The sequence below is a fragment of the Phoenix dactylifera genome, chromosome 2 (assembly GCF_009389715.1).
Source record: "Phoenix dactylifera cultivar Barhee BC4 chromosome 2, palm_55x_up_171113_PBpolish2nd_filt_p, whole genome shotgun sequence".
Lineage (NCBI taxonomy): Eukaryota > Viridiplantae > Streptophyta > Magnoliopsida > Arecales > Arecaceae > Phoenix > Phoenix dactylifera.
Genome location: NC_052393.1, coordinates 24,713,388 through 24,738,438, shown reverse-complemented (window position 1 = coordinate 24,738,438; position 25,051 = coordinate 24,713,388). Strand labels below are relative to the sequence as shown.

General features: G+C 40.5%; 2 protein-coding genes across 2 annotated transcripts; both read right to left on the bottom strand.

The window, feature by feature from the left end:
- Nucleotides 1-3,952: 3,952 nt before the first annotated feature.
- On the bottom strand, nt 3,953-5,622 carry LOC103719188 (CBS domain-containing protein CBSX5-like). Its single transcript, XM_008808304.4, has 2 exons — nt 5,195-5,622; nt 3,953-4,884 (listed from the first exon to the last, which is right to left on the bottom strand). The coding sequence occupies exons 1-2, from the start codon at nt 5,515-5,517 to the stop codon at nt 4,074-4,076; spliced, it is 1,134 nt and encodes a 377-aa protein (XP_008806526.2). The 5' UTR covers nt 5,518-5,622; the 3' UTR covers nt 3,953-4,073.
- Nucleotides 5,623-9,287: 3,665 nt separating this feature from the next.
- LOC103719186 (CBS domain-containing protein CBSX5-like) lies at nt 9,288-11,055 on the bottom strand. Its single transcript, XM_008808303.4, has 2 exons — nt 10,628-11,055; nt 9,288-10,319 (listed from the first exon to the last, which is right to left on the bottom strand). Exons 1-2 carry the CDS (start codon nt 10,948-10,950, stop codon nt 9,503-9,505), a joined length of 1,140 nt encoding a protein of 379 aa, XP_008806525.2. The 5' UTR covers nt 10,951-11,055; the 3' UTR covers nt 9,288-9,502.
- Nucleotides 11,056-25,051: the final 13,996 nt, after the last annotated feature.

Below are 25,051 nucleotides of genomic sequence, written 5' to 3'. Positions count from 1 at the left end.
GAGAAGAGAAGATGAAGAAGAAGAACGAGGCATTATCATACTGTTCATAGCTATGAAATTCAATTCATCACCTCAAGTGTCATGCACATTTTCATTGTTCATGCATCAATTTTCTCTGATGTTTTGTAGCATATCATACAGTTCTGTGTTTTTTAAAATTGAAAGTTCATTTAAATCACAAATCTAAAGTGGAATGTTTGTGGGAGAAACATCTCAGTTTGATTTAATCAAGGAGAAGAAATGTTTTCTCCTTATTTGCTCAACTAAGATCTATCAAAAAAATAATGGAAGAATAAGAATTTCAAAAATAAGTTTTTAAACCCATTATGCTCTTATAAAATCCAAGTCATGTGCCTCTTCTAGTTAGAAGAGGCTACAGCCTTTGGGCATACCCATGAATAGGGGTCCAAATAGGTCGGATCATGAGTGACCCCGACGCAATCTGGTTTCTTGTTTGGGTCCTAATTTTGGACTTAGATCCAACCCAATGGAAGATCAGATCAAGTCAGGTCCATCACTACAATTTTTGACCCATGTATAATCCGGACTCAACCCAAAAAAATTCGGATCTGGTTTGGATTCGGGTCGGGTCAACCCATCCATGGTTTTAGAACTTGTTTGCACCCCTGCGGGTTGCATGCCTAAATAATTTTATAGATTTGGTTCAAGTCGGGGCAGGTCTAGTTAGATCCCAGACTCGACCTAGAAAAGGGCATGGGTCCAATTTTAGGATCCGACCCGACCTCACGGGTCCTCCAAAATGGGTTGGGTCACGAGTCAACCTAACCCATCTGCAGTTTTTCCCATGAATGATTAATTATGAAAGTTTTTTTTTGGTAGCAATAATTATGAAAAGTTAACATCCTTTTAGAGTTAGATTTCTACTTCTATTTTAATTTTGCCTTTAGCTGGTTTGCTTATTCTTCTCGGACTGAGGGTTATATTTGGTCAATTTTTTTTTCTTAAAGAGGAACTTTTACTTTGATCTACCTGATTGGAGGCTTAAACATTATCATGCATTCTTGATCATTGCATATATTGAATCTTATGAGGTTGGATGCAATATCATAGATCCCCAAAAGTTACATAAACAGAGTACTTAAATTGGATATAATATGAGAAAAATTCCGGAAATATAGGTGCATGTTCGAATCTTGAACATAGCAAATCATAATCTACAACCTTGTCCAGACTTAACTGGAGTGGCCAGATCCACAACAGGTCCAGCGATCTTTCTGGATCGCGTTGTTATCCTAATATGTTAAGTCTAGTGTCTCTCAACAATGAAGTACTGTTGAGACATTAGCCATACTATCAAAATCGTTCCACTCTCAAGTTTGCTGAACATTTTGTGATACCACCATCAAAATCATTAGATCCAAAATGCATTTAATCGACCTAGTCTCTGCTATTCATACCATGGGCATTTGTCTTTCCTAAATTAAAAGTAATTCGATACTGAGTTTGTTCGTTATTGTCCGGTAAATTGCCATGAATTATTTCTGAACCGTTACTCCTGCACCATTTGTTTAGTTTTGTCCATACAAATCGATCTACAACTTAAGCGTCAAACCTCTAAACAAATGGCTGATTCTCTTTCAAGACTGGGTGCCACTCTCCAGAATAGCCTACTATGCTTTGTTCACGTATTGGCGATTCTTGGATGATACGTATACATACAATAACAGCAATTCTACTTGTCATGCTAGTGCTTATGTACTTACTGCATTGTACTGGTTTTGAGATTGACTACGTTGTGCTGTTGTGTATCCAATCTGCCATCTCTCTTTTTTTTTCTTAAAAAAAAAAAATCACAATGTTGACTTGAGTGCCTCGAGCAGAACGAAAGAGAGCAGAGCTCGCTTTCTGCTTCATGGAATCCCAAGATCAAAGGGTTTAAGGAAATTCCTCAGGAAATTTGAGAACCCATTCGTGGCTGCTCAACTTTGTACTGTTTGTGCAGCCAGTTTGCTGCCAAAAGGTTTGTACAGAAAATGAAGCTGATTAAGGACTATAGCAGCAGGCTGATCCCAGTTTATCGAGCAGTGCTCACTTTCTACAGCATCATTGAAGAAGGCGTACCTTGGGTACTCTAAGCTAAACATCCTAAACACCGATACTGTAAGGGCTCAAGAAATTCGCATACTTCGCTTCCAAGTATTGGCTTTTTCCCCCTTCCTGGGTGCTGATATGGTCCTCTTTCAATATTAGAGCTTCCTCAATCTCTCCCCCCCCCCTATTTATCCTTAATAATATGTCCCGGTACCGGAAGCTTGTTCTTGGTCTGCATGGGAGTTTATGTAGGTAAGGTGGCCAGGGTCTCCCACATCTAAGAATTGCAGCTTATTATTTGGGCACGATTGTATAACATTGGCCAATCAGTCACGATAATTCACTTAGCATGCAAAGCCGGCCTCTAGAAGTTTGTTAACTTCTTAATCTATGACTTGTTGTCTTTCTATAGCGAATTTTTTTTCTTTTGCCATAAGTCGGTATGCTGGGTTCATATTGAGCTTGTGAACGATTACTTTGGAGCTTATTCCTGGCATGCCAGTAGCCGACCAGGTGAAGATGTTAGTGTTGGTGCGGAGAAAGTTAATTGCATTAGTTCGATTTTCTTCATCTAAGTTCGAGCCGATTTGTACGGTTCGATCAGGTTTTTCTTTTCTCGAGCGGACCTGCACCAATTCTTTGGCTGGCTCACCTCACTATTCCTTCATCTCGTCCCTTGCGTCCAACCATTCAATGGGTAGTGTCTCCACCATTTTTTTTCCCTTTAAGGGTGGTTATATAGCATTGGCAAGCTAACATTTGGTCACCTCGGTTTTCTTCTACTTCGCTTCTAGTAAGAAACTGCATGAGCAGATGGTAAGTAGATACCACAGCTCGAAAAGCATTGAGGCTAGGTTAGCCTAAGATTTCATATTAAGCAAAGGAGACCCAAACCACCAAAAAAATCCAAACTCACAGTAATTTTCCGAGGCGCTTGTCTCGCAGTGATCAATAAATTAATCACACTTTCCATGGGGACGGAGTCGCCTTAGAAGTCGACCAAAGGTGAGTTGACTTTATGCAGTCGCTTAGCAGATAACTTTATTCGTTGGAAAGCATCATAAAATAACACGCCGGTCGAACTTCCATGATTAACTAGAATTCTCTTTATGTCATAATTTGCGATTGTAAGAAAAATAACTATAATATCATCATGAGTAGTCTGTACTCCTCATAGATCGGTGTCGGAGAAAGAGATGACGTCACTTATGTGCTCTTTTTTCATAGAAGCCCTTGCCTCCTGCTCAACTCGATCGTCTAAGGTGCTCGGTACCTTACCAGCTCCTCTAGCAATTGTATTGATAACCGCTTGAGCGGGCGGTTATCAATACAATTGGCTCTTCCGGCAGAGGCTGATCTGAGGTAGTTTCTTCTGGATCACGCTGAGCATGTACATACCGATCCAACCATCCACGTCGAATGAGCGCCTCAATCTCATCCTTGAGTTGCATGCATTCTTTGGCATCATGTCTGTGGTCATGGTGGAATTGACAATACTTATTTCTATCTCTTTTATTTATCGGTGCCTTTGTTCTATATGGAGGCCGTTAGTAGCCTCGACCCTCAATCACCATGAGGATCTATATCATCGGTGCATTGAGAAAAGTATATTTCTCAAACTTTCGAGAAAGATTCTTCAACTAGCATGAACTCTTTTCTTCACAAGGTGAATTGCTCTGAGGCGCAACCCATTCTTCTCAGTCGAGGCTGAGGTAGCTCACTTCGGTTGGTCGGATTCTCGACTAGGGCCGAGATTGTTCTTCTCAGCTTACATTCGAGGTAAAAAGGATAGGTCTGGCCCGAAGTCGAGGTGTCTAATATTTCCTCCAACACTCTTTTCTCCGATTCACCAACACATAAAACCAAAACATTCAATCAATTTAATAGTAAAAACACAAGATGGAGCTGAAAATTTTGGAGTTCTTTATTTCATTTCAGTGTTTACTCTGTTTTATTTCACTTCAGTTTTTGCTCTGTTTTATGTCACTTCCATCTGATTTCCGAGTTCCCCAAACACTCTCTCAGAGGAGAGTCTGCTTCAGTTGATCCCGGAAAACCTTGAGCACGTCGGCAAAGGTGACGATCCCAACGAGGCCATAGTCCTCTTCATCTAAGACCCACACGTAGTTCACACGGCGCGCCAGCGCCTGCACCATCACCGCCGCCAGCGAGCTCTCGGGGTGGCAAACGATCACGTCCTCGGAACCCCTCGCGTAGCTCCCGGCCGACCTCAGCCTCCTCGGCCGCCTGCTCGACTCCTCGTCGGAGGACGAGGAAGGCGACGAGAACGGAGGATAAAGCTTTGCTTCCAACAGTTCCAGCATCCCCTTTAAGCCCTTCTTCTTCAGCCTGGCCATGACGGCCCCCATGGCCGTCTCCGGCAGGGACCCACAATGGTCAATGTGGTCCATGAGATCGCCAGCGGAGAGGGTTGCGAATGCGGCGGCCACCGTCTCGTCGGAGGCAGCGAGAATGGAGGGGGAGATTTCGCCGACCAGCTTGCCGTCGTCCGTGATGACGGCGACGGAGGTCTGGTCGGCGAGGGCGCGGCGGATGAGGGGGAGGGCGTTGAGGGCGGCGTCATCGTACTGGATGGCGAGGACATCGGAGCGGACGAGGCGGAGGGAGGACACGGAATGGGCGGCGATGGGGGCAAAGTGGGCGATCGAATTGAAGAAATAGCGGACGAAGTCCTCCTGCGTCAACCAGCAGAACTCCCCCCCGCCTCCGCCGCCGGCGGAGTGGTGGTGGAGCTTCCTCCGGCCGCCGGAGCGGATGGGGACGACCAGGTTCTGAGCCCCGTCAAGGATCACATCCAGGGCCTCCAGCACACTGCGAATCCCCGAAACAAAAGGGGAAAAAATTAAAAAAAAATCGAAATTTTGGTATATACCATCAAAGATCAAGAAAAAAAATAAAGAAATTTAACCTAGAAAATTGTTATATTTAAATAAAAACGAATAATCCATCGAGATCTCTATTTTTTTTTGAGAGAGTAGATCGTAAAATGCATGAAAAAACAGCAAATTTAATAGAGAAACAGGTCAGCAATCATCTGGCAATCGGTCGATCAAACATATCAAGCAGAAGAAGCGATCCAAATAAAGATGAGGTTAAGAAAATACCGAGGCGGTGATAATACCTAGAATCCGACTCGACACGGCGGACAAGGCCGGCGTCTTTCTGAAGGAGGTTGGAGACGGGCTTCTTGAGAGCGTCGGCAGGAGAATCGAGGTTCTCGTCGCCACAGAGGAAGCAGAGGATGTCCACCACGCAGAGCTTCCCGGCGATTAGATTCCTCTCCGGCGAGAAACGATCGGTGGCCCAAACGCCGAGGCAGGTGTCTCCTCCCTTCTTGAGGGCGAGTAGGGCGTCGCCAGCGGTGGCGGAGAGCGGCAGCGATTTCAGCGCCGGCTTCCCGATGCAAAGGTCGGACACCTCATGAGACAAAAAGCTCACTGCCATACACTCGCGAGAAAACCCTGGAAGGCTCAAGAAATTAAATCGCCGGAGAGGAACGGGAGGAGAGGCGGAGGAGGCAGGAAACGGATGGGAAGAGGGTATTTATAGCGGGTCTCGAACGGATCCACTCGTTTCCCGTGGTTTTCTATTCGCGGTATACGCTGCTTTTTTTATTGAAATTTTGGGACTGCGATCGCGTAATTGGGTGGCTCCGGGTCGACCCATGATTTTATCGAGGTTTGACGGCCAAGATGTTCCGACTCCGGCGGCGCAGCAAGGAGATCTGTGAATCTGGACACGGTTTGACTGGGGAAAGCTCTTTGGACCCGTCATTAACGAACACAGCAAATCCAATAGTCGGTTGCTGCATTACCTCCTCTTGTATTTAAACCATCCAAGACCAAAACATAGGTGAGAATTCATTCTATCATTCACCATACAAATAACTCGAGATTTAGATTGATTCATTGGATCTGATTCATTTAATAATTTTTTTTGACAAAATAATTATTTATAAATATTGATGAGGTCGAGGGTATCCCCCGGCCTTAGATCTCACTCCCAATCGAATGTAGGCAGAAGAACAGCTGCGTCCCTTGCGAGTTATTGTCCACTCTGGGGTTCTTGTGGCGCCCCGAGACGGTTTTGTTCCATAAAACGTGCCTCGCAAGGGAAAGAGTTTCCCCCTCTATTTAAGGTACAAATCTTTTCGGTATTCCCACAACATCATACCCCCAGCAGGAAGGTCCGTGCCGCGGTCAAGGGTTCTCAATGGAAACACTATTGATGAGGTCGGAGGGTATCCCCAAACCCCAGAGCTCAGTCTCCACCGGTCTTAGACAGCAGAAACGACTGCTTCTCCTCAGAGGTATTGTCCACTTTGAAGGGAGTTTCATAGTCTCTTTCCAACGCATGGTTTTGCCCCACAAAAGGCGCCTCTGAAGAGAAAGGGGTAGCCCCCCTCCATTTAAGGCACAGATCTTTCCGCTACCTAGCCGATGTGGGACTAAGTTCGAGACCATTTATTCTCACAACAAACATATAATTGTTGCCTTGTGGCATTACTTTTTTTTAATTTTTTATATTTATTTCATTCACAAAATTGGTTGGTGTTGAGGGAGATTTTTTATAGTTATCTCAAGGATGGATTGCTTTGTGGTTAAGCAATAATTTTATTTTATAAAATTTGAGTTGGCGGATTGAAATATATGCTAAATCACATAAAGGTTAGGTTCATAGAGATGTGCATCTTGTTAAAGTCTAGTGATTTGGTTAGTCCACATAGAAATTTTATCCTTAACATATAATTAGGATACCATAATGAGTGAGTCATATGCAGAACATACTATGTACACTAGATTCAGGTATTTTTCTTCTTATACTTAACTAATCTAATTTAGAATGTGTACATACTAAAATAGAAGCTTTTTTTTTGCTGATCTCTCATGTTGGCATGAGGATACTGGATAATGATGGCAATAATATAGGATAACGATGTCAAAACCAGATCAATACTAGGTTCTCACGTTCAAAATAAGTCATTAATGGTAAAAAGCATAGTCTTATCACCGTTTCTCAAAAATAGTTAATATCATATTTTCGCAAACAAAGCAAGTCATTAATGTAAGAAACAAATACCCCATTTTGAGGTACGATGATATCCATGTAATTCTCAGTTAACGTAAAGTAAATTTAAAGCAAATCCATTTTTTGGTATGCTTTAGTTAACTTTCTATATTACCTTATGTATTTCAATATCGCAATGGACATTTTAATACATTAAAGTGTAATATGTTCCATGTAATTTCCTATATTACTTTAACAATTTTATTTTTTGCCGCATTTTTCGGACCGAGGTCAGAGCGCAACCTGGTTGATCTTAAAGTTGGTAGAAACCGGGCTACTAAGGCGTTCGAGGTTGGAAATTTTTTTTTTCCACTAAAATGTTTTTTCTAAAAAAATAATTTTTGAAAATATGATACTTTAAAAAATTATTTTATCATGTTTGATTGTTTATAAAAAAGGGCATATTTTAAAGTGGCTTATGTTTGATTGCGCCAATACTCGCAACTGGTCGCACTAAGGAACAATGACTACTGACTACTTTGGCTTAAGGCTAGATAAAGACATTGGGTGTAATCGCTCTGTTCTATTTTTTTAGAAAAATTGTATGAAATATTTATTATGCCCTTAATAAAGAGAAAAACCTTATCCAAAAATTTTGATGGCTAAATTTTTTTTGATGATTTAAGAGTACTTTAAAAAAAAAAAACTTCAATCTCAACCTCCAACCGGTAGAGAAGTAGTTTTTCGGATGATTTTTTTTATAAAATATAAAAATTTTATTTCTATTAAAATACTACTTTTTCATCTAACATTAGTTTATTTTTTTATTTTTTAGTTGACTACAAGTTTCCAACAGGCCCTTGGAATACCTCTTTAAAAAATGAAAATATCTCGCCCGTCGTATTTTCTTCCGAAACCTGGCCGCCTCCTCCCACCAAACCCGGCCACTTGCTGCCCCCCGCCGCCGCCGCCGCCATTTCGACCACCGTCAAACTGACCGTCGCCGGCCGCCGGCCGCCGGCCGCACCGAGCCTCTCGCCGAACCCACCACCAGATGGCCACCGGCAATCGCCGACCACAGTCTCTCGCCAACGACTCCCTCTCCTTCTGGCACTCACATTTGCCATCGTGATCCTGTGCCGCCTTTCGCCCCCAATCCTCCTCATTCACCATTCTTTGGAGAGCTCCTGATTCGGGAGGAACAGGGGAGAGGGAAGCAGAGCTTTTAATTCGTACTTCTCTCTCTGTTACCATGAGATGAGAGAAAATATTGGCCATTTCTCGTAATACGCCAACTCCGATGCCAGCCTGGGATCTCATTTAAAAGCCATGCAACTTTTTGTGCCATATTTTCGGGATACCCAAGTATTATTCCTTGGGGAATGACTAGTCAAAGCTATTTTATTAGTGGATGACCAGGATTAGAGGCTGCATCGACGACTACCCTTGACTGTGACTCTTTCCAACCTTGTCTCTTCGTAGCTCAAGACAATGGGCTTACTGCAACATCCTGCAATGGGAGTACTGCAGCAATAAGCCTCCCGTTTCCATTATGATCCAAGATGATCATGAGGAACACCTCATCAACGGTAGGGGCCTTTCTCCTGGCAGATCAATACATTACTTTGATGAAGCCTCAAGGTGCCCAGGAAGGTCTTTGACGTGCAATCCTGACATGAAATGCTATATTATGATAGGTGGAGCAGGATCCTTTAAAGGTGGAAACGTGGATCAAAACAATGGGGAAAGGTTTCTCATCTTCCAATTCTACATTATCTGTGGCATTGAGGTTTTCAGTGTGCTCCCAAATCTATCTTGCAGATGGACTGCTTCTGGCCTAAGCCCAAGGCACTAATTTCTTAACGCCATTGTTTCTTTTCGGGCAATCCTTATTCTTAATTTTTCTTTTTTTAAATATAAAAAAAAAAGTTGGTGAACAAAAAACTCAAAACTTCTTCAAAAAAACTTTTTTGAATGATGCGCACCGTAGAAGACAACTCAGTCAGCAGCACTATTCATCTTCCGATGAATATGAGTAGTTCGAAAGAAAACAACCCTTTTATGCCTACGAATATTCCGTAGCAGTGGGTACCGATCAATACATATTTTTTTAAAATAATACTCATGATCCCAATTGTAAATTCACTATTAACCACTTGTCTTTTAATATTCTTGCCACCAGAGAAGGAAAAGAAAAAAAAAAAAAACAGCAACAAATTATTATAATAAAATGGGGATGAACCCACCCAGCCAATAGATCGAGGCAACGAAGATTAGAAAATCCCAGGAGCAAAAAAGTCCAGCTCTATATGCTTAATAAAGACTAAATAAAATCAAGATCTCCAAACCGAGAGGAGACAAAATATCATACAATAACACAAGCCCTACACCCATCAAAACATTTTTTTTTTTAAAAAAAAATCTAAATCCCCAAGGGCTGTTCCAGCTGCTCCCGGAAAACCTTCAGAACGTCCGCAAAGGTGACGATCCCCAGGAGGCTATAATCCTCTTCGTCAACCACCCACACGTAGTTTACTCGGTGCGCCAGCGCTTGCACCATCACCGCCACCAGCGAGCTCTCCGAGTGGCACACGATCGCCTCCTCCGAGCTCCTCCTCATCCCGACCGACCTCAGCCTCCTCAGCTTCCTCCCAGCTGACTCCTCGTCCTCCGAGGAGGAGGAGGAGGAGGAGGAGAAGGGAGAGGAGGGCTCCTCCTCTATCAGCTTCAACATCCCCTTGAAGCCTTTCTCCATCAGCCTGGCCTTGATGGCTCGGACGATTCCCTCCGGCGGCGAGTCACAGTAGTCGATGTACGCCATGAGGTCACCGACGGAGAGAGTGACAAGGGCGGCCGCCACCGTCTCGTCGCAGGCGGCGAGGGTGGAGGGGGAGATCTCGCCGACCAGCTTGCCGTCGTCGGTGATGACGGCGACGGAGGTCTGGTCGGCGAGGGCGCGGCGGATGAGGGGGAGGGCGTTGAGGGCAGCGTCATGGTACTGGATGGCGAGGACGTCGGAGCGGACGAGGCCGAGGGAGGATACGGAATGGGCGGCGATGGGGGCGAAGTGGGCGATGGAGCTGAAGAAATAGCGGACGAAGTCCTCCTGCGTCAGCCAGCAGAACTCCGCCCCTCCCCCGCCGACGGAGCGGATGGGGAGCTTCCTCCGGCCGCCGGAGCGGATGGGGACCGCCAGGCACGGAGCCCCCTCGAGGATCACATCCAGCGCTTCCAATACACTGCAAATTCCCCCAAAAGAAAATCGAATTTCGTACCAATCAAAATAAAAAAAAATATAAATTCCCACCAAGAAACTTATTTTATCATTCGGCGCAGTGCCTAATTAAATCTCAGTCCGATTTTTGTCCCTTTTTCAAGGAAAGGAAGGATTAGGGTGAAATTTAATAGAGGATCCGTCGAGATCTGATAGGTTTTAGATAAACAAGTAAACAAAATCAAGCAATTGTTCGAAAAAAATTTGAAGGACGAAAGCGTCGAGATCAAGAGATTATTGTCTAAGAACCCGAAGCAAGGATGGAGCGGATACCTCGAATGCGGCTCGACCCGGCGGACGAGGCCGGTGTCCTTCGGAAGAAAGTCGGAGACGGGCTTCTTGAGAGCGTCGACAGGAGAATCGAGGTTCTCGTCGACACAGAGGAAGCAGAGGATGTCCGCCACGCAGAGCTTCCCGGGGATCACGTTCCTCTCCGGTGAGTACCTGTCGGCGGCGGATAAGGCGAGGCAGGTGTCTCCTCCCTTCTTGAGGGCGAGGAGGGCGTCGCCGGCGGTGGCGGAGAGCGGCAGCGATTTCAGCGCCGGCTTCCCGATGCAAAGGTCGGACACGTCATGAGATAGCAAGCTCACTGCCATGCACTCGCGAGAAGACGCCAGAAACCTCTAGAAAAAATGGATGCCGGAACGAGGAGGGAAGAGGAGAGAAGAAGGTCGGCGGGGAAGAGAAGGGGTTCGGGGTTGGGGGCAATTTATAGAGAACGTCAGGAAACGAGTGGGTGGCTTCCGTTGTAATTTAGTCGGTAAATCTGGCCTCGAGTCTTTCATTAGTAAGTCTGGGCCAGTTGACACGCGATGTATCCGGCTACGGTGGGCGCCGCTACAGCGTGGCTGCGGCTTCCTGGGCCACTCAGGAGTGAGTTAGATGTTGAATGCTCGAATCAATGAATTTCACAAAGTGAATTTTATAGAAAGCAAATAATTAAATTTTTTATTTTATTTTGAAATGCTTTCTAATTAGGAGGCGTAAATGGGTCAGTTCGGACTGAGTCATGAGCAACCCAACCCGATTCTATTTCTTATTCATGTTTTAATTTTGGACCCAGATCCAACCTAACAGAAGATCGGGTCGGGTCGGGTCGGGAGCTACAATTTTTGATCTAACGGGTCATTCGGGTCGGATCGGATCCATGTCTAACCCGGACCCAACCCAAAAATTTCGGGTCTAGTTCAGGTCCCGATCAGAAACTATGATCTCCTTACATCCCTAGCTCCTGTGCATCATAACTAGGAATCGGTGTCTGTTATAAATGTGGATTATGACATCTAAAACCGTTGAAGTTAGATAGAAAGATCAAGCAACAAGCAAAACAGTAATATATGATCGATGAATTAGAGCTCATAGAAGGTCAACTCTGTCTTCATTCCCAATAAAACTATCAGAAGTTTGCCCACATTTTTAACTAAGATTCTCTACCTACTGAATCATGAACCAAATGGATAAGCTCTATGATCAATAAATAATGTACGGTTCTAATAGAAGGAAAACATAAATAGAATAAATTGATAATTTTTTTTTAATATTTGTTAAATAAGATTTGATGTGAGATATACTTTCTCTAGGTGTAGGCTAACTTACTTGTTTGTAGCCCTACGGGCTATGGCCCGCGAGCCCAAATAAGTTTACATATTCGGGTCGGATCGGGGCGGGTTGTAGGGTTGAAAATCTAAAATTATCTAAATTTCAAATAAGTCGGATCAGGTCGGATCGGGTTTGAATTCAGTAAATCCAAACTCAACCCAAAAAATGGCTCGAGTCCAATTTTAGGACCCGCCCCGGCCCCACGGGTCCTCCAAAATAGATCGGGTCGAATCGGCGCCAATAATATTTGGTGAGGCTAAAAGGAGTGATATTACCTGGCACCTACTAATGAAGGCTAAAAGAGTAACTTTTTCATAAATATAAACAAAAAAATTTAATTCCCTTGACCAAATAGCGATAATTATTAAGTAAAAGAAAGCAAAAGGAGACGTAAAAATATAATAAGAATAAAGAAAGAAATGCCCATCCCATGCATGAATGGAACAATGAACATAAGAAGATACAGGCCAAACGACTTTTTCTTAGGCAGCAAGAACAAAGAAAGCATATCCAATTTATATAACTTTTTAAGACCAAGCATAAATAAGAAAAATATATGGCAATCAAACTTCCTTATGCCATGCATAACTATTCCAACAAAAATCTATTACAAGCTATTGTTAGCATGAAGTTGTTATTTATATTTATCTTCTTTCTAACAGCCAAAAGAATCCACAATCCAAAATTATTTCTAAAATTTTGGCAAAAATAAGACAACTCGTACAGCTTATAGTAATAAATCTTCTACAATTCCAACAATCTGAATATATGGATGTGAATTGTGGCTTTTCTCCATAGCCGTATCCCTCCTCTTAGCACACAGAGATTTTGAATTGGATAATAGTGCATTTCCAAGTATTTGGATCGGATAAAGCTGGATAATTAAAGTGTAGTTGGTTTCCTTCCCTTTCTCTATTTGAAAATAGACATATCATTGTTTGATAGTTCAAAGGTTTTTTTTTTACAAAAAATCTTCACTTAAAATCAATCATCCAATATATTGATGTACATCTAAGTTGTATGTTACTTCTTGATTGTATTCTAGATACCAGGAAAACGACCCAGTGTTACCATGATATGAAAGCTAATCAAGCCCACAATATCACCATAAGACCTTTCCATGTTGGCGGCTCCGTCTGCCACTTGATTTGCTTCTCTCAAGATATATTAAAAAAAGAATATACAAATTTGAAACTAATTTAATAGGGATCCAAATTTTCAACAAGCATCAAAGTTGTAAAAACTTATACATGAATTGATATGATGCACAATATACTTGAGTTGCTTCTATCGTAAAAGAGTCTCATGCACTTGCTTATGGAACTCTTGCTTCAAAGAATAATCTTCTTAGGTTGCCCTATCTCTTCCTCTTCAGTTGCTCTTTTTCTTTTCTTCTTTTTCAACTTGTCCAACTCTCACAAATAGACAGTGGTTTTTCAAAATCAATATGTCGATTGCTTTTTATATGACCTTTGCTTTTAGCTGCTGATGTCTGACGATAATGACTACCTCAGCTGATGATACATAGCACTGAATTGGATTAGCGGACGCAGAATCATATAAAGCAAGTGGAAGGGTGAGACCATTAAGTGGATCGGAATCATTTATATAGAAATTAGGGGCTAACGCATGCCTAAACCAACCTGTCTTTTCTCTTCCTCATCGATCGAGCCTCACTTTCCTTCTCCTAAAAAAAAAACAGAAAAACAAAACCCTAGAACAAAGACGGGCCACGGCAATCGATTGGCGCTCCTAACGTGGAGAAATCTAACGTGAAGTAATACCATCTGCCGATGTCAAGGCTGTCCTACGTATGTACGGAAGTTTGCATGTATGCACACGTGGCGTTCTCCGTCAAACTCAAACTGACCCCGACGTTGGCTGTCACGTTTTAGCTTGTCACGTCGCCCATGCAAGCGATTGAAATGGCCACCTTCGGCCTTCCGGAGAGGGTTACCATACGAGGGGAGCCGTGAGGCATCGCACTTCTTCCGGTGGGATCCATGCAGCCGTGAGGCCCGTGACACGGCCGAGTACACGGTTCTTATCACCCTTTCGGATAAGAACTTGTCTTTGTTTTCTTTCCGATGGGAGAATATTGGACTTGGAGATGAGAACCAAAAAAAAAGGTACGGTGCAGAAGGTACAAGAAGAGCCGGCCACTAGAATGAAGCTCACAAACATCACTGCCTGCATGATGGTATATCTTAGAACATTGCATGCAACTGGGGACCAATGGGCCCTTACTGTCATAGGGTGGTCTGTCCCTGTCTCCCACTCTGACTAGAGTCTGATCTACATAACTTTTGCTTTGATCCACCATCAGAGTGAAAGATCTAGCTAGGTTACAAATTGGTGAGCTAATTCAATAATTTGGCAGTGTTTTCCGAAAAAATGGATCCGTTTTAATGGCGATCATGGTGTTATGTTTAGGGAAGTAGTTTGCTGCTATATATGTTATTGAAGGGTTTTAGCATGTTATAATGCGCAGCGGAAGCTAGGGATTTTAAAAATTTCTTAATAAAGTCCCTATGCATGAAACCCTTTTAAGCCTAGATCACCTTAATGATTACAATCAAATGATATAAAATAAATGCAGGATTAGTAGAATACCTCAAACGCTAATCCAAAGTGTACAATCTCCACGAGGCATCCAAGTGTCCGCCCTCCAATGGTGATCCACACGAAAACTTGATCAAGACTTTAGCTCCAAAAACTTTTGATCCTTAATGCAGAATTCTTCTAAAGAACTCTAATGGCTTGCTTTCCTTCCTTTCTATTTTCCTTTAGCCTTCTAAAATCACTTCTAATCCTTTTGTCCTAAAGAAGACCACCTTGTCTTGGCTTAGGACACACTAGAAGCAATGCTAGAAAGAAAGAAACTAATGTAAGAAAGAAAGAAGAGAGGAGTGGGGTGGAATTGGAATGATGAAACCCATGGAGTGCTAACCTATTTATAATAGGTGTAGGGATGCATCTCCAAGGGATGCATCCCATCCACACATCCTCTCATGAAAGGGCATCATCTAAAGGGCCATATCAAATAAGAGGAGGTGCATATCAAGTGAGGAGGTGTATCAAATGATATGTCCTTTCATGTGGTGCCATATTTTGACCAAGTCAACATCACATGCTAATCACATGTCCATCACGCCTCACCTCTTGATCTTTCATGATGATGATCCAAGAGCTCCAATGCAAGGCGCCATTCACTTGACCCATTATGTCTTCATCCAATGGTGGGATTAAGATCCAATGGTCAATTATGGTAGCCATCCTAACCCAATCCAATTGGGTTAAACCAACTCTCCATTATGTCTTCATCCAACGGTAGATCAAGATCTAACGGTCTAGATTGAATGATTTATTAAATCTAATCTAATTAGACTCAAACCAAGCCAATTAGGTGCCAACTCTTGGCTAACCCATATTAGAATATGATCTAATCAAATTAAATCAATTAAGAATCAGATTCGAATCCAATTCGAATCAGATTCGAATCCAATTCGAATCAGGAGCTAAGGTTTGCAACACCTGCTAGGATGTTTATCTTGCAAACATGATCTAATCCAATTAGACCCTTGATAAGTTTTCTTGTGTGTGACCCATTGGGTTCCATACTTAGCCAGCAATAGGTGTGAGTGCGAGTTGACCCAACTTGATTAGAACTCTTCTAATCGATTTAAGTCCAAACTGCGCGAACCCGAACTTAACAATTAGAATCCTTTCTAATTGGTGATCGAATTAAACTCTTTAATTTGATCAAACCTATAAAACAAGATTGACGTCTAGCAACGTGTCATGTCTACCCGAAAAATATGGAATTTGGTGGAAATACTAAAAATACCCTTCAGTGGCAAGTTACCATGCAATTCAATCCTTTAATCAAACTGCATCCCAAATATGTATATGAGTATGAATATATGTCAAACTCAATTTCATATTCATATTTTTCTCAATCTTTTAATGATAATTCAAATAATGAAATATTAGAAACTCTTTCTAATTTTCATTCTGCTTTGATCAAAGGCTTCCTGAATTATCATATGATTAGAATAAATAGGATGCTATCTTCTCTTACTAGAAGTGATTAATTCCTTGTTGACCTACTCATAATCTTCGTACACAATTCACCATATCCAGAAGACCTCGTACATAACTTATTGTTATGAATGAGTGTAAACCAAAATATGGGTTCATGTGCACAAGATACCATGGTGATCTCAGGTCATAGGATCAGTTGCACAACTCCCACTAAGAGAATCATCTTTTGACATGTAAGTAAGACTTCATAAGATTTCTCTTTGTAGGTCAATTCAGTGAACTCATTCCTCTAATGAGCACCCACATCTTTGTATTAGTGTCTCCACACAAATGATTGTGAGATCAATCATCCTCTGCATCGAGCATACATAAGACATGCCAGTCTTTCCGGTAATCATTGATCTCCGACTCAATGTACCAATGACTGGGAATATTTAAGATTAGGATTTTAGGATTTTAAGTCTCACTAGTATGATCTCATCATAGTCTTAAAACCATTGCCCTAATCTAAGGAGTTTATCATAAATATAATCAACAGCATATGATAAAACATAATGCCTTTATTCATATTTAAATGTCATGTACATGATTTGGACAAATCAAAAGAAAAAATCTTTCGCAATACATATTGCGATTGATTTGTAGGGCATCTACTCTTTCAGTTATACATGCATACATATATTTGTTTATATAATTGTTACCATATTGTTATATCTTATATCTGGATATTATATATTATATATATGTTATTGATTAAGTTGTACTTTTTTAGGAATTAAGTCATCCTAGTCAGTAATTTACTCAAATCATTGAAGATCCAAATAAGTTGAGTTTTCATAATTTTATTTATTAATTTTAGCCATAGAAAAAGAAAAGAAAGTAGATGGAAAAGAAAAATTATATAGCTCATTGATATGCAATGCATGGCCAGATTACACTTTTCATTGATAAGGTATAATATAGCATTTGTTTTTTACAGTGCCAACTTGTTGATAATTTTGTTTTTCTTTTTTGAGATTGTACTAATGCATGGCCTGCAATGCACTATACCAATCATCTCATCTTATTTTTATGGATTTTATTCATCATGCGCTAGTCTTGAATTACCACCCATCTTAGCTGGTCTCGGATCATGCCTATGGTGCACCACTGATGTGATCCACGTGGTGTAAGGTATAATTTCTTCTTAAAATAATGCAAAAGATTGCCACTCTTTTTTTTGCAGCAACAAAATCGAAGATCTTAAATCATATCATATCAGAAATTCCACTTCGAAGTGTACGGGTGCTAGCCCATAAGATTGGCATGCCACTACTAGTACATGGAATGAACATCGCCCCCATCAAGCCAATAAAATCTCATGATCTTTTGCTTTATAAGAAAGAAAAGGAAACATGGTATCTTAGGAGAAGAGACGAAGAGGGTGACAAAAAAGAACAACCTAACTTTTATTGGGATGGTGCCACCGAGAGAGAGAGAGAGGGGGGGGGGGGAGGGGAGAGAGAGAGAGAGAGAGAGAGAGAGAGAGAGAGGAGGGTCACAATAACTATCAAGAATTTTTTTTTAATTCAATCAAACTCTTTAATTAATATTTAAGGCAATTATCTTTTTCTCCAAAAAAACTAGCCATATATAAATGGGCTAAAGCTTTGACCTGATTTAGATTAATGGTAGACATTTTTCTAGGTCAAGTTCAATAGTTCTTTGGTTCATATATGTGTGATAAGAGTTTCCAAAGATAGTTGGTCTTTCCTAATGAGCTACAACGAAGATTGGACTTTGCTCTTTAATCCCCCTTTCTAATCTATATGATCAAGTAGGTTGAATGATCATGCTAAATACGGTTGTACAAAACATAATAGGTTATGGTTTACTCGATAAATAGTTCAAGTCATGGGAGCCAACCAGCAGGCGAGTACGAGGATTTTCAAACCAACAAGTTCCCTTGGGGTGTTGGTGAAGACTGCATGTGTCGTTTCTCTAAATCGGTATCCTAATGACTTGGCAGGCTGTACCTATATAAGAGCTATATGAATGCCGTCTTTACTATATAAATAATTAAATAATCAGCGTCCTAAACCAAACTTGATTGCCATTCCTATAAGTAGGAGTAGCTGAGACATTCCTAGTATGTGTCCTGATTCCTCTCTCCCCTTCCTTGCACAATTTGAGCTCCCCTTGGTGTAAGGTTTGGTGGGCACCAAAATATTTGCTGAACTCCCTAAGAGTCATCATTACATGTCCAATTATTTTTGACTTGAGAATAATTGCTTCTAAGGACTCTCACCTATCGAAACTTGAACTTTGTAAGGTCTCAAGTCAGCTTACAGAGAGTCTAGACTAATACGAATTCGAGCTGCTTGAGGATTTGCACTTGCAAGAACTAACAAGGAAAAGGCAAGGATTAGATTTGTCTAATTACATGGAATGAAAATTTGTATCAAGAGAACAGGAAAAAATTTTGCAGCATGCATAGAAATCCCTGTGCAAAGCCTTTTACATGTTCCTTCATTGAAGGGGAAAATGATTCTATATAATCATCTAGAATACATTATGGCATCTTTAATTGAGTTGCAATCCTACTCATGAAGACACTCAAAGAAAGTTGGTGATGTGGTTATGAACTTCGAAATACCTAAAGGTGCAAATGAGTCAAAAGGAGTCGAACCAAGTATTAAAGCTTGTATTAGAGCTTGAGCCTTTCTTGACAACAAATGGTCAAGTTTGGCTCATTTAATGACCAAAAGGTCACATAATCAAATTTTCAAGCTTGAGCTCAACTTAAAAGCAAATGTTCAACCCCGGTTGTCATTAAATAAATGTATATTCCAGCTCAGCTCATTTATAAATAAAGTTTTACGAGCTCGATCAACAAGCTCAATAGAGCTTATTATTAATAAGAGCAAGAGCTATAGCTCGGAAGATCAGCTTGCATACAAGAAATTCAGCTATTCAATTTTTTTAAAAATCATACAGTTGGAGGCATAATAAACAACATAATAAAATGTAGCATGATCCATCACTGATTATCTTATTCTATGTTGGAGCTGGAAACTGACATTAACTACAGCAAATGTCTCAGCCCAAGATAATCTTCAAATTAAACAAGTGCATTACAATATGCTAAAATAGTTGTAGGCTTAATGGATGCTATCATAAGTGGATACATCAAACATTTTTGAACGCATAATCCTTCCATCTCTAAAAACAAAACTACAAGCACACACGCAGCATACACAATTTTATGACAAGACCCAAAATAAGGTCTTCGCAATAATTAGCAAGCATTTTTTTTTTTGATAGAAAGGATAATTCTTTAAATCTAGAATGAATATATCCTAAAATCAAAAATAAAATATTCGAAAAAATGGCAAGGCTTGTGAGGGGTCTCATAGCTTTTTTTTTTTTTTTTTTTTTTTGCTAAGACGGATGGATCATACTTGACGAGTACGGATGCATCCAAATAAAATAAAAAACAGAATACCTCGGAGTGCTGGGGGCAACTTCTCATCACCAGCCTAAAGGATACTACCGAAGTAATTGACTACATAAGCAGCCACCCAATCCGCAGCCCCATTAGCTTCACGGAAAACATCTGGGCCTGAACGACTCCTCCGTCTCTCACTATTGTCTAGATATCTCGGAGCAAAGAGTAGACACAACGATTATCGGCTCATAGCTTTTCGTGTCACTTATATGTATCGAAAGGCAAACAGTGCAGTCGATTGTTGCTTTTTTTTAGCACATTATTCAAAAAAATTTTGTGAAAGGATTTAGATTTTATTTTTTTTTCTCTATCGTTTTATCTTTATAATTTTTTATAAGTGTATTCAGGCACATATAGCATGAGGTATTGCTTCTAAAAAAAAAAAAAAAAAGAAGAAGAAAAGAAAGAAAAGAAGAAAATAAAGAAGAGGAAGAAGACTGCACTCCATGTGGTTGGTTAAAAAAAAAGAAAAGGAGAATCAGCTCAATCTGCAGCCCTACTTGTCCATGACTTTTTCGTACACTGCCAAAAATTATTGCCGACAGATCCAGGCAGAAGGCGTCCAAAATAGAGAACGGTGTTTCACGTGGGCCACTTGATGCCTTCTTACTTCTGCGGTACAGCTGTCTCTAACCGTACTTTTCTAAAGAGCAACCGGCTTTACTGTCGCAACGAGACAAGCTTGATGAGATGAGCACCAACTGTGCTTATCATGTGCCCATGTATCCGTCCGTTACCTCATGAGATAAGAACATGTTCTTTTCGCCTTGCACTCTTTGCCCTGCCTTATCTCAATCCACTGTAAATTTGGCTGAATTCTAGCCATATCTGGTTTTATGCACAAGATATTGGTCCACAAATCTATTAGTGGGTATATGGGAGTCATCTGTATAGACTTCAACTGTCTTTCTAGCAACTAATTTGATGTAGGACAACTGAAAAGAGAGAGAAGGAGAGAAGAAGAGCGGAAAAGGAAAGAAGAGAATAAGAGGTTATTTTCATTCAATCACATGAACTCATATATATAAAGTCATAAAATAACAAAAATATCCCTAGAAAAAAAACAATTCCATAAAAATCCTAAAATGGCAATATACAAACAAGCCTCCATCAACATAAATAGAACAAAATAAAATAAATCAATCCAGTCATAATAAAAATGGTTGGACCGTCCTCTTACGACGTATGTGGTTTCGTATAACAGGCGGTCCGGTACTGGTAAGGCTACAAATGGGTCGGGTCGACCCGAGATCCGACCCGCATAGATCTGATCTGATCCGAATTTTAGGACCCGCAGGTTCGGGTCGGATTCTAAAATTGGATCCGAATAATTTTCTAAGTCGGATCTGGGTTTACGGAACGGACCCGACCTGACCCGAATGGACCCGAAGAGAGAGAGGGGGAAAAACAAAAGAGAGTTTTTTTTTTTATGGGTCGTGGCACTATTGGTCCGCTAGGATCCTCTGTCAATCTATTACACTGATGATAGCTCTGTCTCGGTAGCTGGCTTTTTTTTTCCTTCTATTTTTTGGTTTTTGTTTTTTTTAACCTTTGCAGGGAGGAAGTGAGGGAACACTGAACTGGATATGGGTCATGTGCCAGTTTTCTGCAATGGAATTGGATTTTGGAGACACTAAGTTCCGTCCAATCAGTCATATAGACAAAAAATAGTGTGATATGAAATTTGGGTTGCAGACCGACTTAGTTAGTAAGTCATGGGTCATCTGTTCTGACTGGAGGTCAATTGCAAATGCAAGTCTTTCAAGTCATGGGTCACCCAGCACCTCATAATTATGATATGACAAAATTAGATTTGTCCAAATTTTTTGCCAAAAGCATAAAAAAATAGATCCGATTCGGATCCGAACCCGACCCAACTCAGGTCCGATCCGATCCAGACCCGACCCGACCCGACCCAATCTTCAACCGGATCGGATCTGAGTCCAAAATTAGAACCCGAACAAAAAATCGAGTCGGATCGGATCACCCAAGATCCGACCAGACCCATTTGCACCGCTAGGTACTGGTGTCCGCACCATAATTAGAAGGCTTTTTTGGTAAACTAATTAGAAGGCTTTAACAGGTTCTGATGCATAGCTCAAAGCAACCATCAAGAGGATAAAGTGGATTATCCAAAAATTGCCAAAGATGCTATCTAAACCATTTTTCAATAAAATTAATATATTTAATCTCGATGTGTTGTAGTGTGTATTTGCAATCCTAGATCGATAAGCAGCAATACGACCAATATACACCACTCAAACATTTTTTTTTTGTCAATCCACATGATTATTGTTGTGGAAATAAAGGGTCCGAGCTTAGTTCCACATCGACTAGATAGCGGAGAGGTCTGTTCCTTAAATGGAGGGAAGCTACCCCTTTCTCTTCAAAGGCCCCTTTGTGGGAAAGATTAATGGCACGCGGCGTGCCCGTTTGAATTGGAAACGCCCAACAGGCATTTTTGGTTTAAATGGGAACACACCAGCGGGCGCCAACTGGCGTCCGCTGGCGCACGTTGCCCACGTTCGTGCGAAGAGCGCGGACGCGGACGTGTCCACCGAAAAGACCATATTGCCCATGTTATAAATTCCTATATAAACCCTCCTATTTCATCCTATTCAAAGAGAAAAATTTGAGAAAAATAGTGAAAAAATTCTGAAAAAATTCTTCTTCCTCATAGCCACTTTCAATTTTTGTTTTTACATTTTTATTAAGTTTATTTTGTTCTTTTCATTCCGCTCTTTGCTGGATCTGCAAGTTCGATCGGATTCACTTTGACTTCTTCCGAGACGTGCCGAAGAAGAAGTTGTAGGGTCGTCGTATCTCCGAGAAGGATTGCCGGAAGACCCGTAAGTGGGGGCAAATACTTCTTTGGGACAGCGTCTATGCGCTTCGACCTGCCTTCAATCAGGCTACTTTCTTCTACTTTTATTTTTAATTCAATATTAGTAGATTTGTAGGATTTAAAATTTTATGATATAAATTTATTAAATGCATAGATTTATTTTGTGCTAGATTAGATTTATTTTGCATTGAAATAAAATTATTTGGATGACGAATAATATGCATGTATATTATTCCCTTTAAGATTTTTCATTAATTGAATTAATAGATTTATTTGTTTATTTATATGATATATTGCTAACAATCCAAAGAAGTATTTGTTTTTATTTTTTGTTAGTAATATATAATTCATTAAATTCTTTATTACAATTGTGGCATATTAGATTTTAATTGCAATAATTGTCTTGGCTAGCACATCATTAATAATAAATTATTCTCAAAGGTAATAATTTAGTTAACCTCCAAGAGGTTTATTACACCTCCATTTGGACTCCTCAAGGAGTAATTTCCAGATCCTATTCAAACGAAAAATTCGAAAATTGGTTGATACATAATAATAAATCTATTGAATTGACTTATTAGATCTCAATCAATTAGTCTAATAAAAAAATAAATCTTTTAATTCATTGAATTGACATCTTAATTACAATAATTGATTTGCTACAAAATTAGTAATTAATTATTCTAATAAGTAAATAAATCAATTCTAATATATATATAATTCATTGAATTGATAAATTAGATTTTAATTACAATAATTGTTTGCTAGAATTAAATTTAGTAATCAATTGTTACTAATTTGGAAAGGTCAAACAAAAAAAATTCAAAAATTAGTTAATCCGTTTAAATTTGCATTTAGGTTATTTTAAATATTGAATTTGTGTGATTTCTAGTGATTATATCCACTAACTAATAGTGTCTAAGAAAAGCTTGTCAAAAAGGCATACGTGCCTAAGAAAGGCTGGTACTTAAGTGAGCCTAGTGCTCCACCACCGATCTGGAGCTGATCTGGCTATTAATTTTTTTGGATATATCAATTAGACATCCAAAGTTCAATATAAACATTAGTGCAATCTTTTGACATAATTTTTTTTTTTAACCTTCAATCAGGTTTCTGTCTCCATTCTATAACTCTGATCCTATGGCCACAAACACTAGTGACCATCTTAGTGCCAAACCTGAAAAATTTGATGGCCATAACTTTAGGAGGTGGCAGAACCAAATGCGGTTCTGGCTCACCACATTAGGGTTAATCTCAGCCATAGGTGAAAGTACTACTGAAGTTGATAACGGATCCAACCAAACCACCTCTTCCAACACTGAACATTCTGCCTCCACTAGCACACCTTCTAGGTCACCTGATGAGATAGATTATCATTGTATCCATAGAATCCTGGGTGCTCTTTCTGAGAGGCTTTATGACATCTATTACACAGCCAAGAGTGCCAAAGAACTCCGGGACATCCTAGATAGCAAATATGGTCTTGATGATGCTGGGGTAAAGATGTTTAAGGCCTCCGACTTCAATAATTTTAGGATGGTGGATTCAAAGCCTATGAATGACTAGATTCATGATTTTGAAACCCTGATCCACCAGCTTAGGGCTAATGGAAGCAATTTGGATGAAACATTCCAGGTAGCCTGTCTGATAGATAAACTACCTACTTCTTGGTCTGATTTTGCTAAGACCCTTAGCCATACCCAAGAAGTTCTCACCCTAACCCAAGTCTTGAACTCTATTAGGATTGAAGAGCAGCACAGGCTCAGGAGTAATACCTCTACTGGACCCAAGAATAATGCATTATAATGTAGAGGCCCCTCCTAAGAAAAATCAGAACCGACCCTTTCGTAAGAATTTTAAAAAGAAATCCTACAACCCTAGAAACCCTAACCACCACTACAATAGGAAACCTATTCAATCCCAGGAGCAGAAGAAAAAGAAAGAGGAAGGTGGTGCTCGTTTCTGTTATGTGTGTGGTCGGACCAACCATTTGTCTCCCCAATGCTTCTATAAGAAGACTGCACCTCTTCAATCTAAGAAGAAGGGTCCACGCACAACCAGTGCTCAAGTCAACATGGTGAGTTCCGGCGCTGGCTCCTCTGAGACAGCTTTCAGGTCTGTTTTCTTCACTCCTGAAGTTAACATGACTTTACAAGCACTTAATTGGTGGATTGATACCGGAGCTGGTATACATATTTGTTCGGATCGCTCCTGGTTTTCTTTTTACCAGATCTCAAGTGGAGGAGCTGTGATCATGGCAAACAGCTCGGAGGCACGTGTGCTAGGAGTAGGACGTGTGGACTTAAAGCTTACCTCTGGAAAAGTCCTGTCACTGCACGGCGTCCAACATGTTCCAGTTGTTAGAAGAAACCTCATAGTAGTTCCTTGCTTGTCCAGTAAGGCTTTCGTCTTGTCTTTGAGTCCAATAAGGTTGTAATTTCTCATGGTGTAATGTTTATTGGAAAAGGATTCCTTAGTGAAGGATTGTTCAAGTTGAATGTAATAGCTCCTTCAATAAATGAAAATCCTTTGATTATGAATATAGAACCCCCTTCTATTTGGCATGGTAGATTAGGTCATGTAAATTATAATTCAATTAAGCAACTTATGAACCTCAATCTAATACCAAAAAGTGATCTTAAGAACCATGAGAAATGTCAAATTTGTGTAGAAGCTAAACTCCTTAGGAAGCCTTTTAAATCCGTTAATAGGGATTCAGATC

Coding starts and splice junctions, on each gene's coding strand:
- LOC103719186 (XM_008808303.4), bottom strand. CDS start 10,950: ATGGCAGTGAGCTTGCTATCTCATGACGTGTCCGACCTTTGCATCGGG. Junction 10,320..10,627: donor CGGGTCGAGCCGCATTCGAG/GTATCCGCTCCA, acceptor GGGAATTTGCAG/TGTATTGGAAGCGCTGGATG.
- LOC103719188 (XM_008808304.4), bottom strand. CDS start 5,517: ATGGCAGTGAGCTTTTTGTCTCATGAGGTGTCCGACCTTTGCATCGGG. Junction 4,885..5,194: donor CGTGTCGAGTCGGATTCTAG/GTATTATCACCG, acceptor GGGGATTCGCAG/TGTGCTGGAGGCCCTGGATG.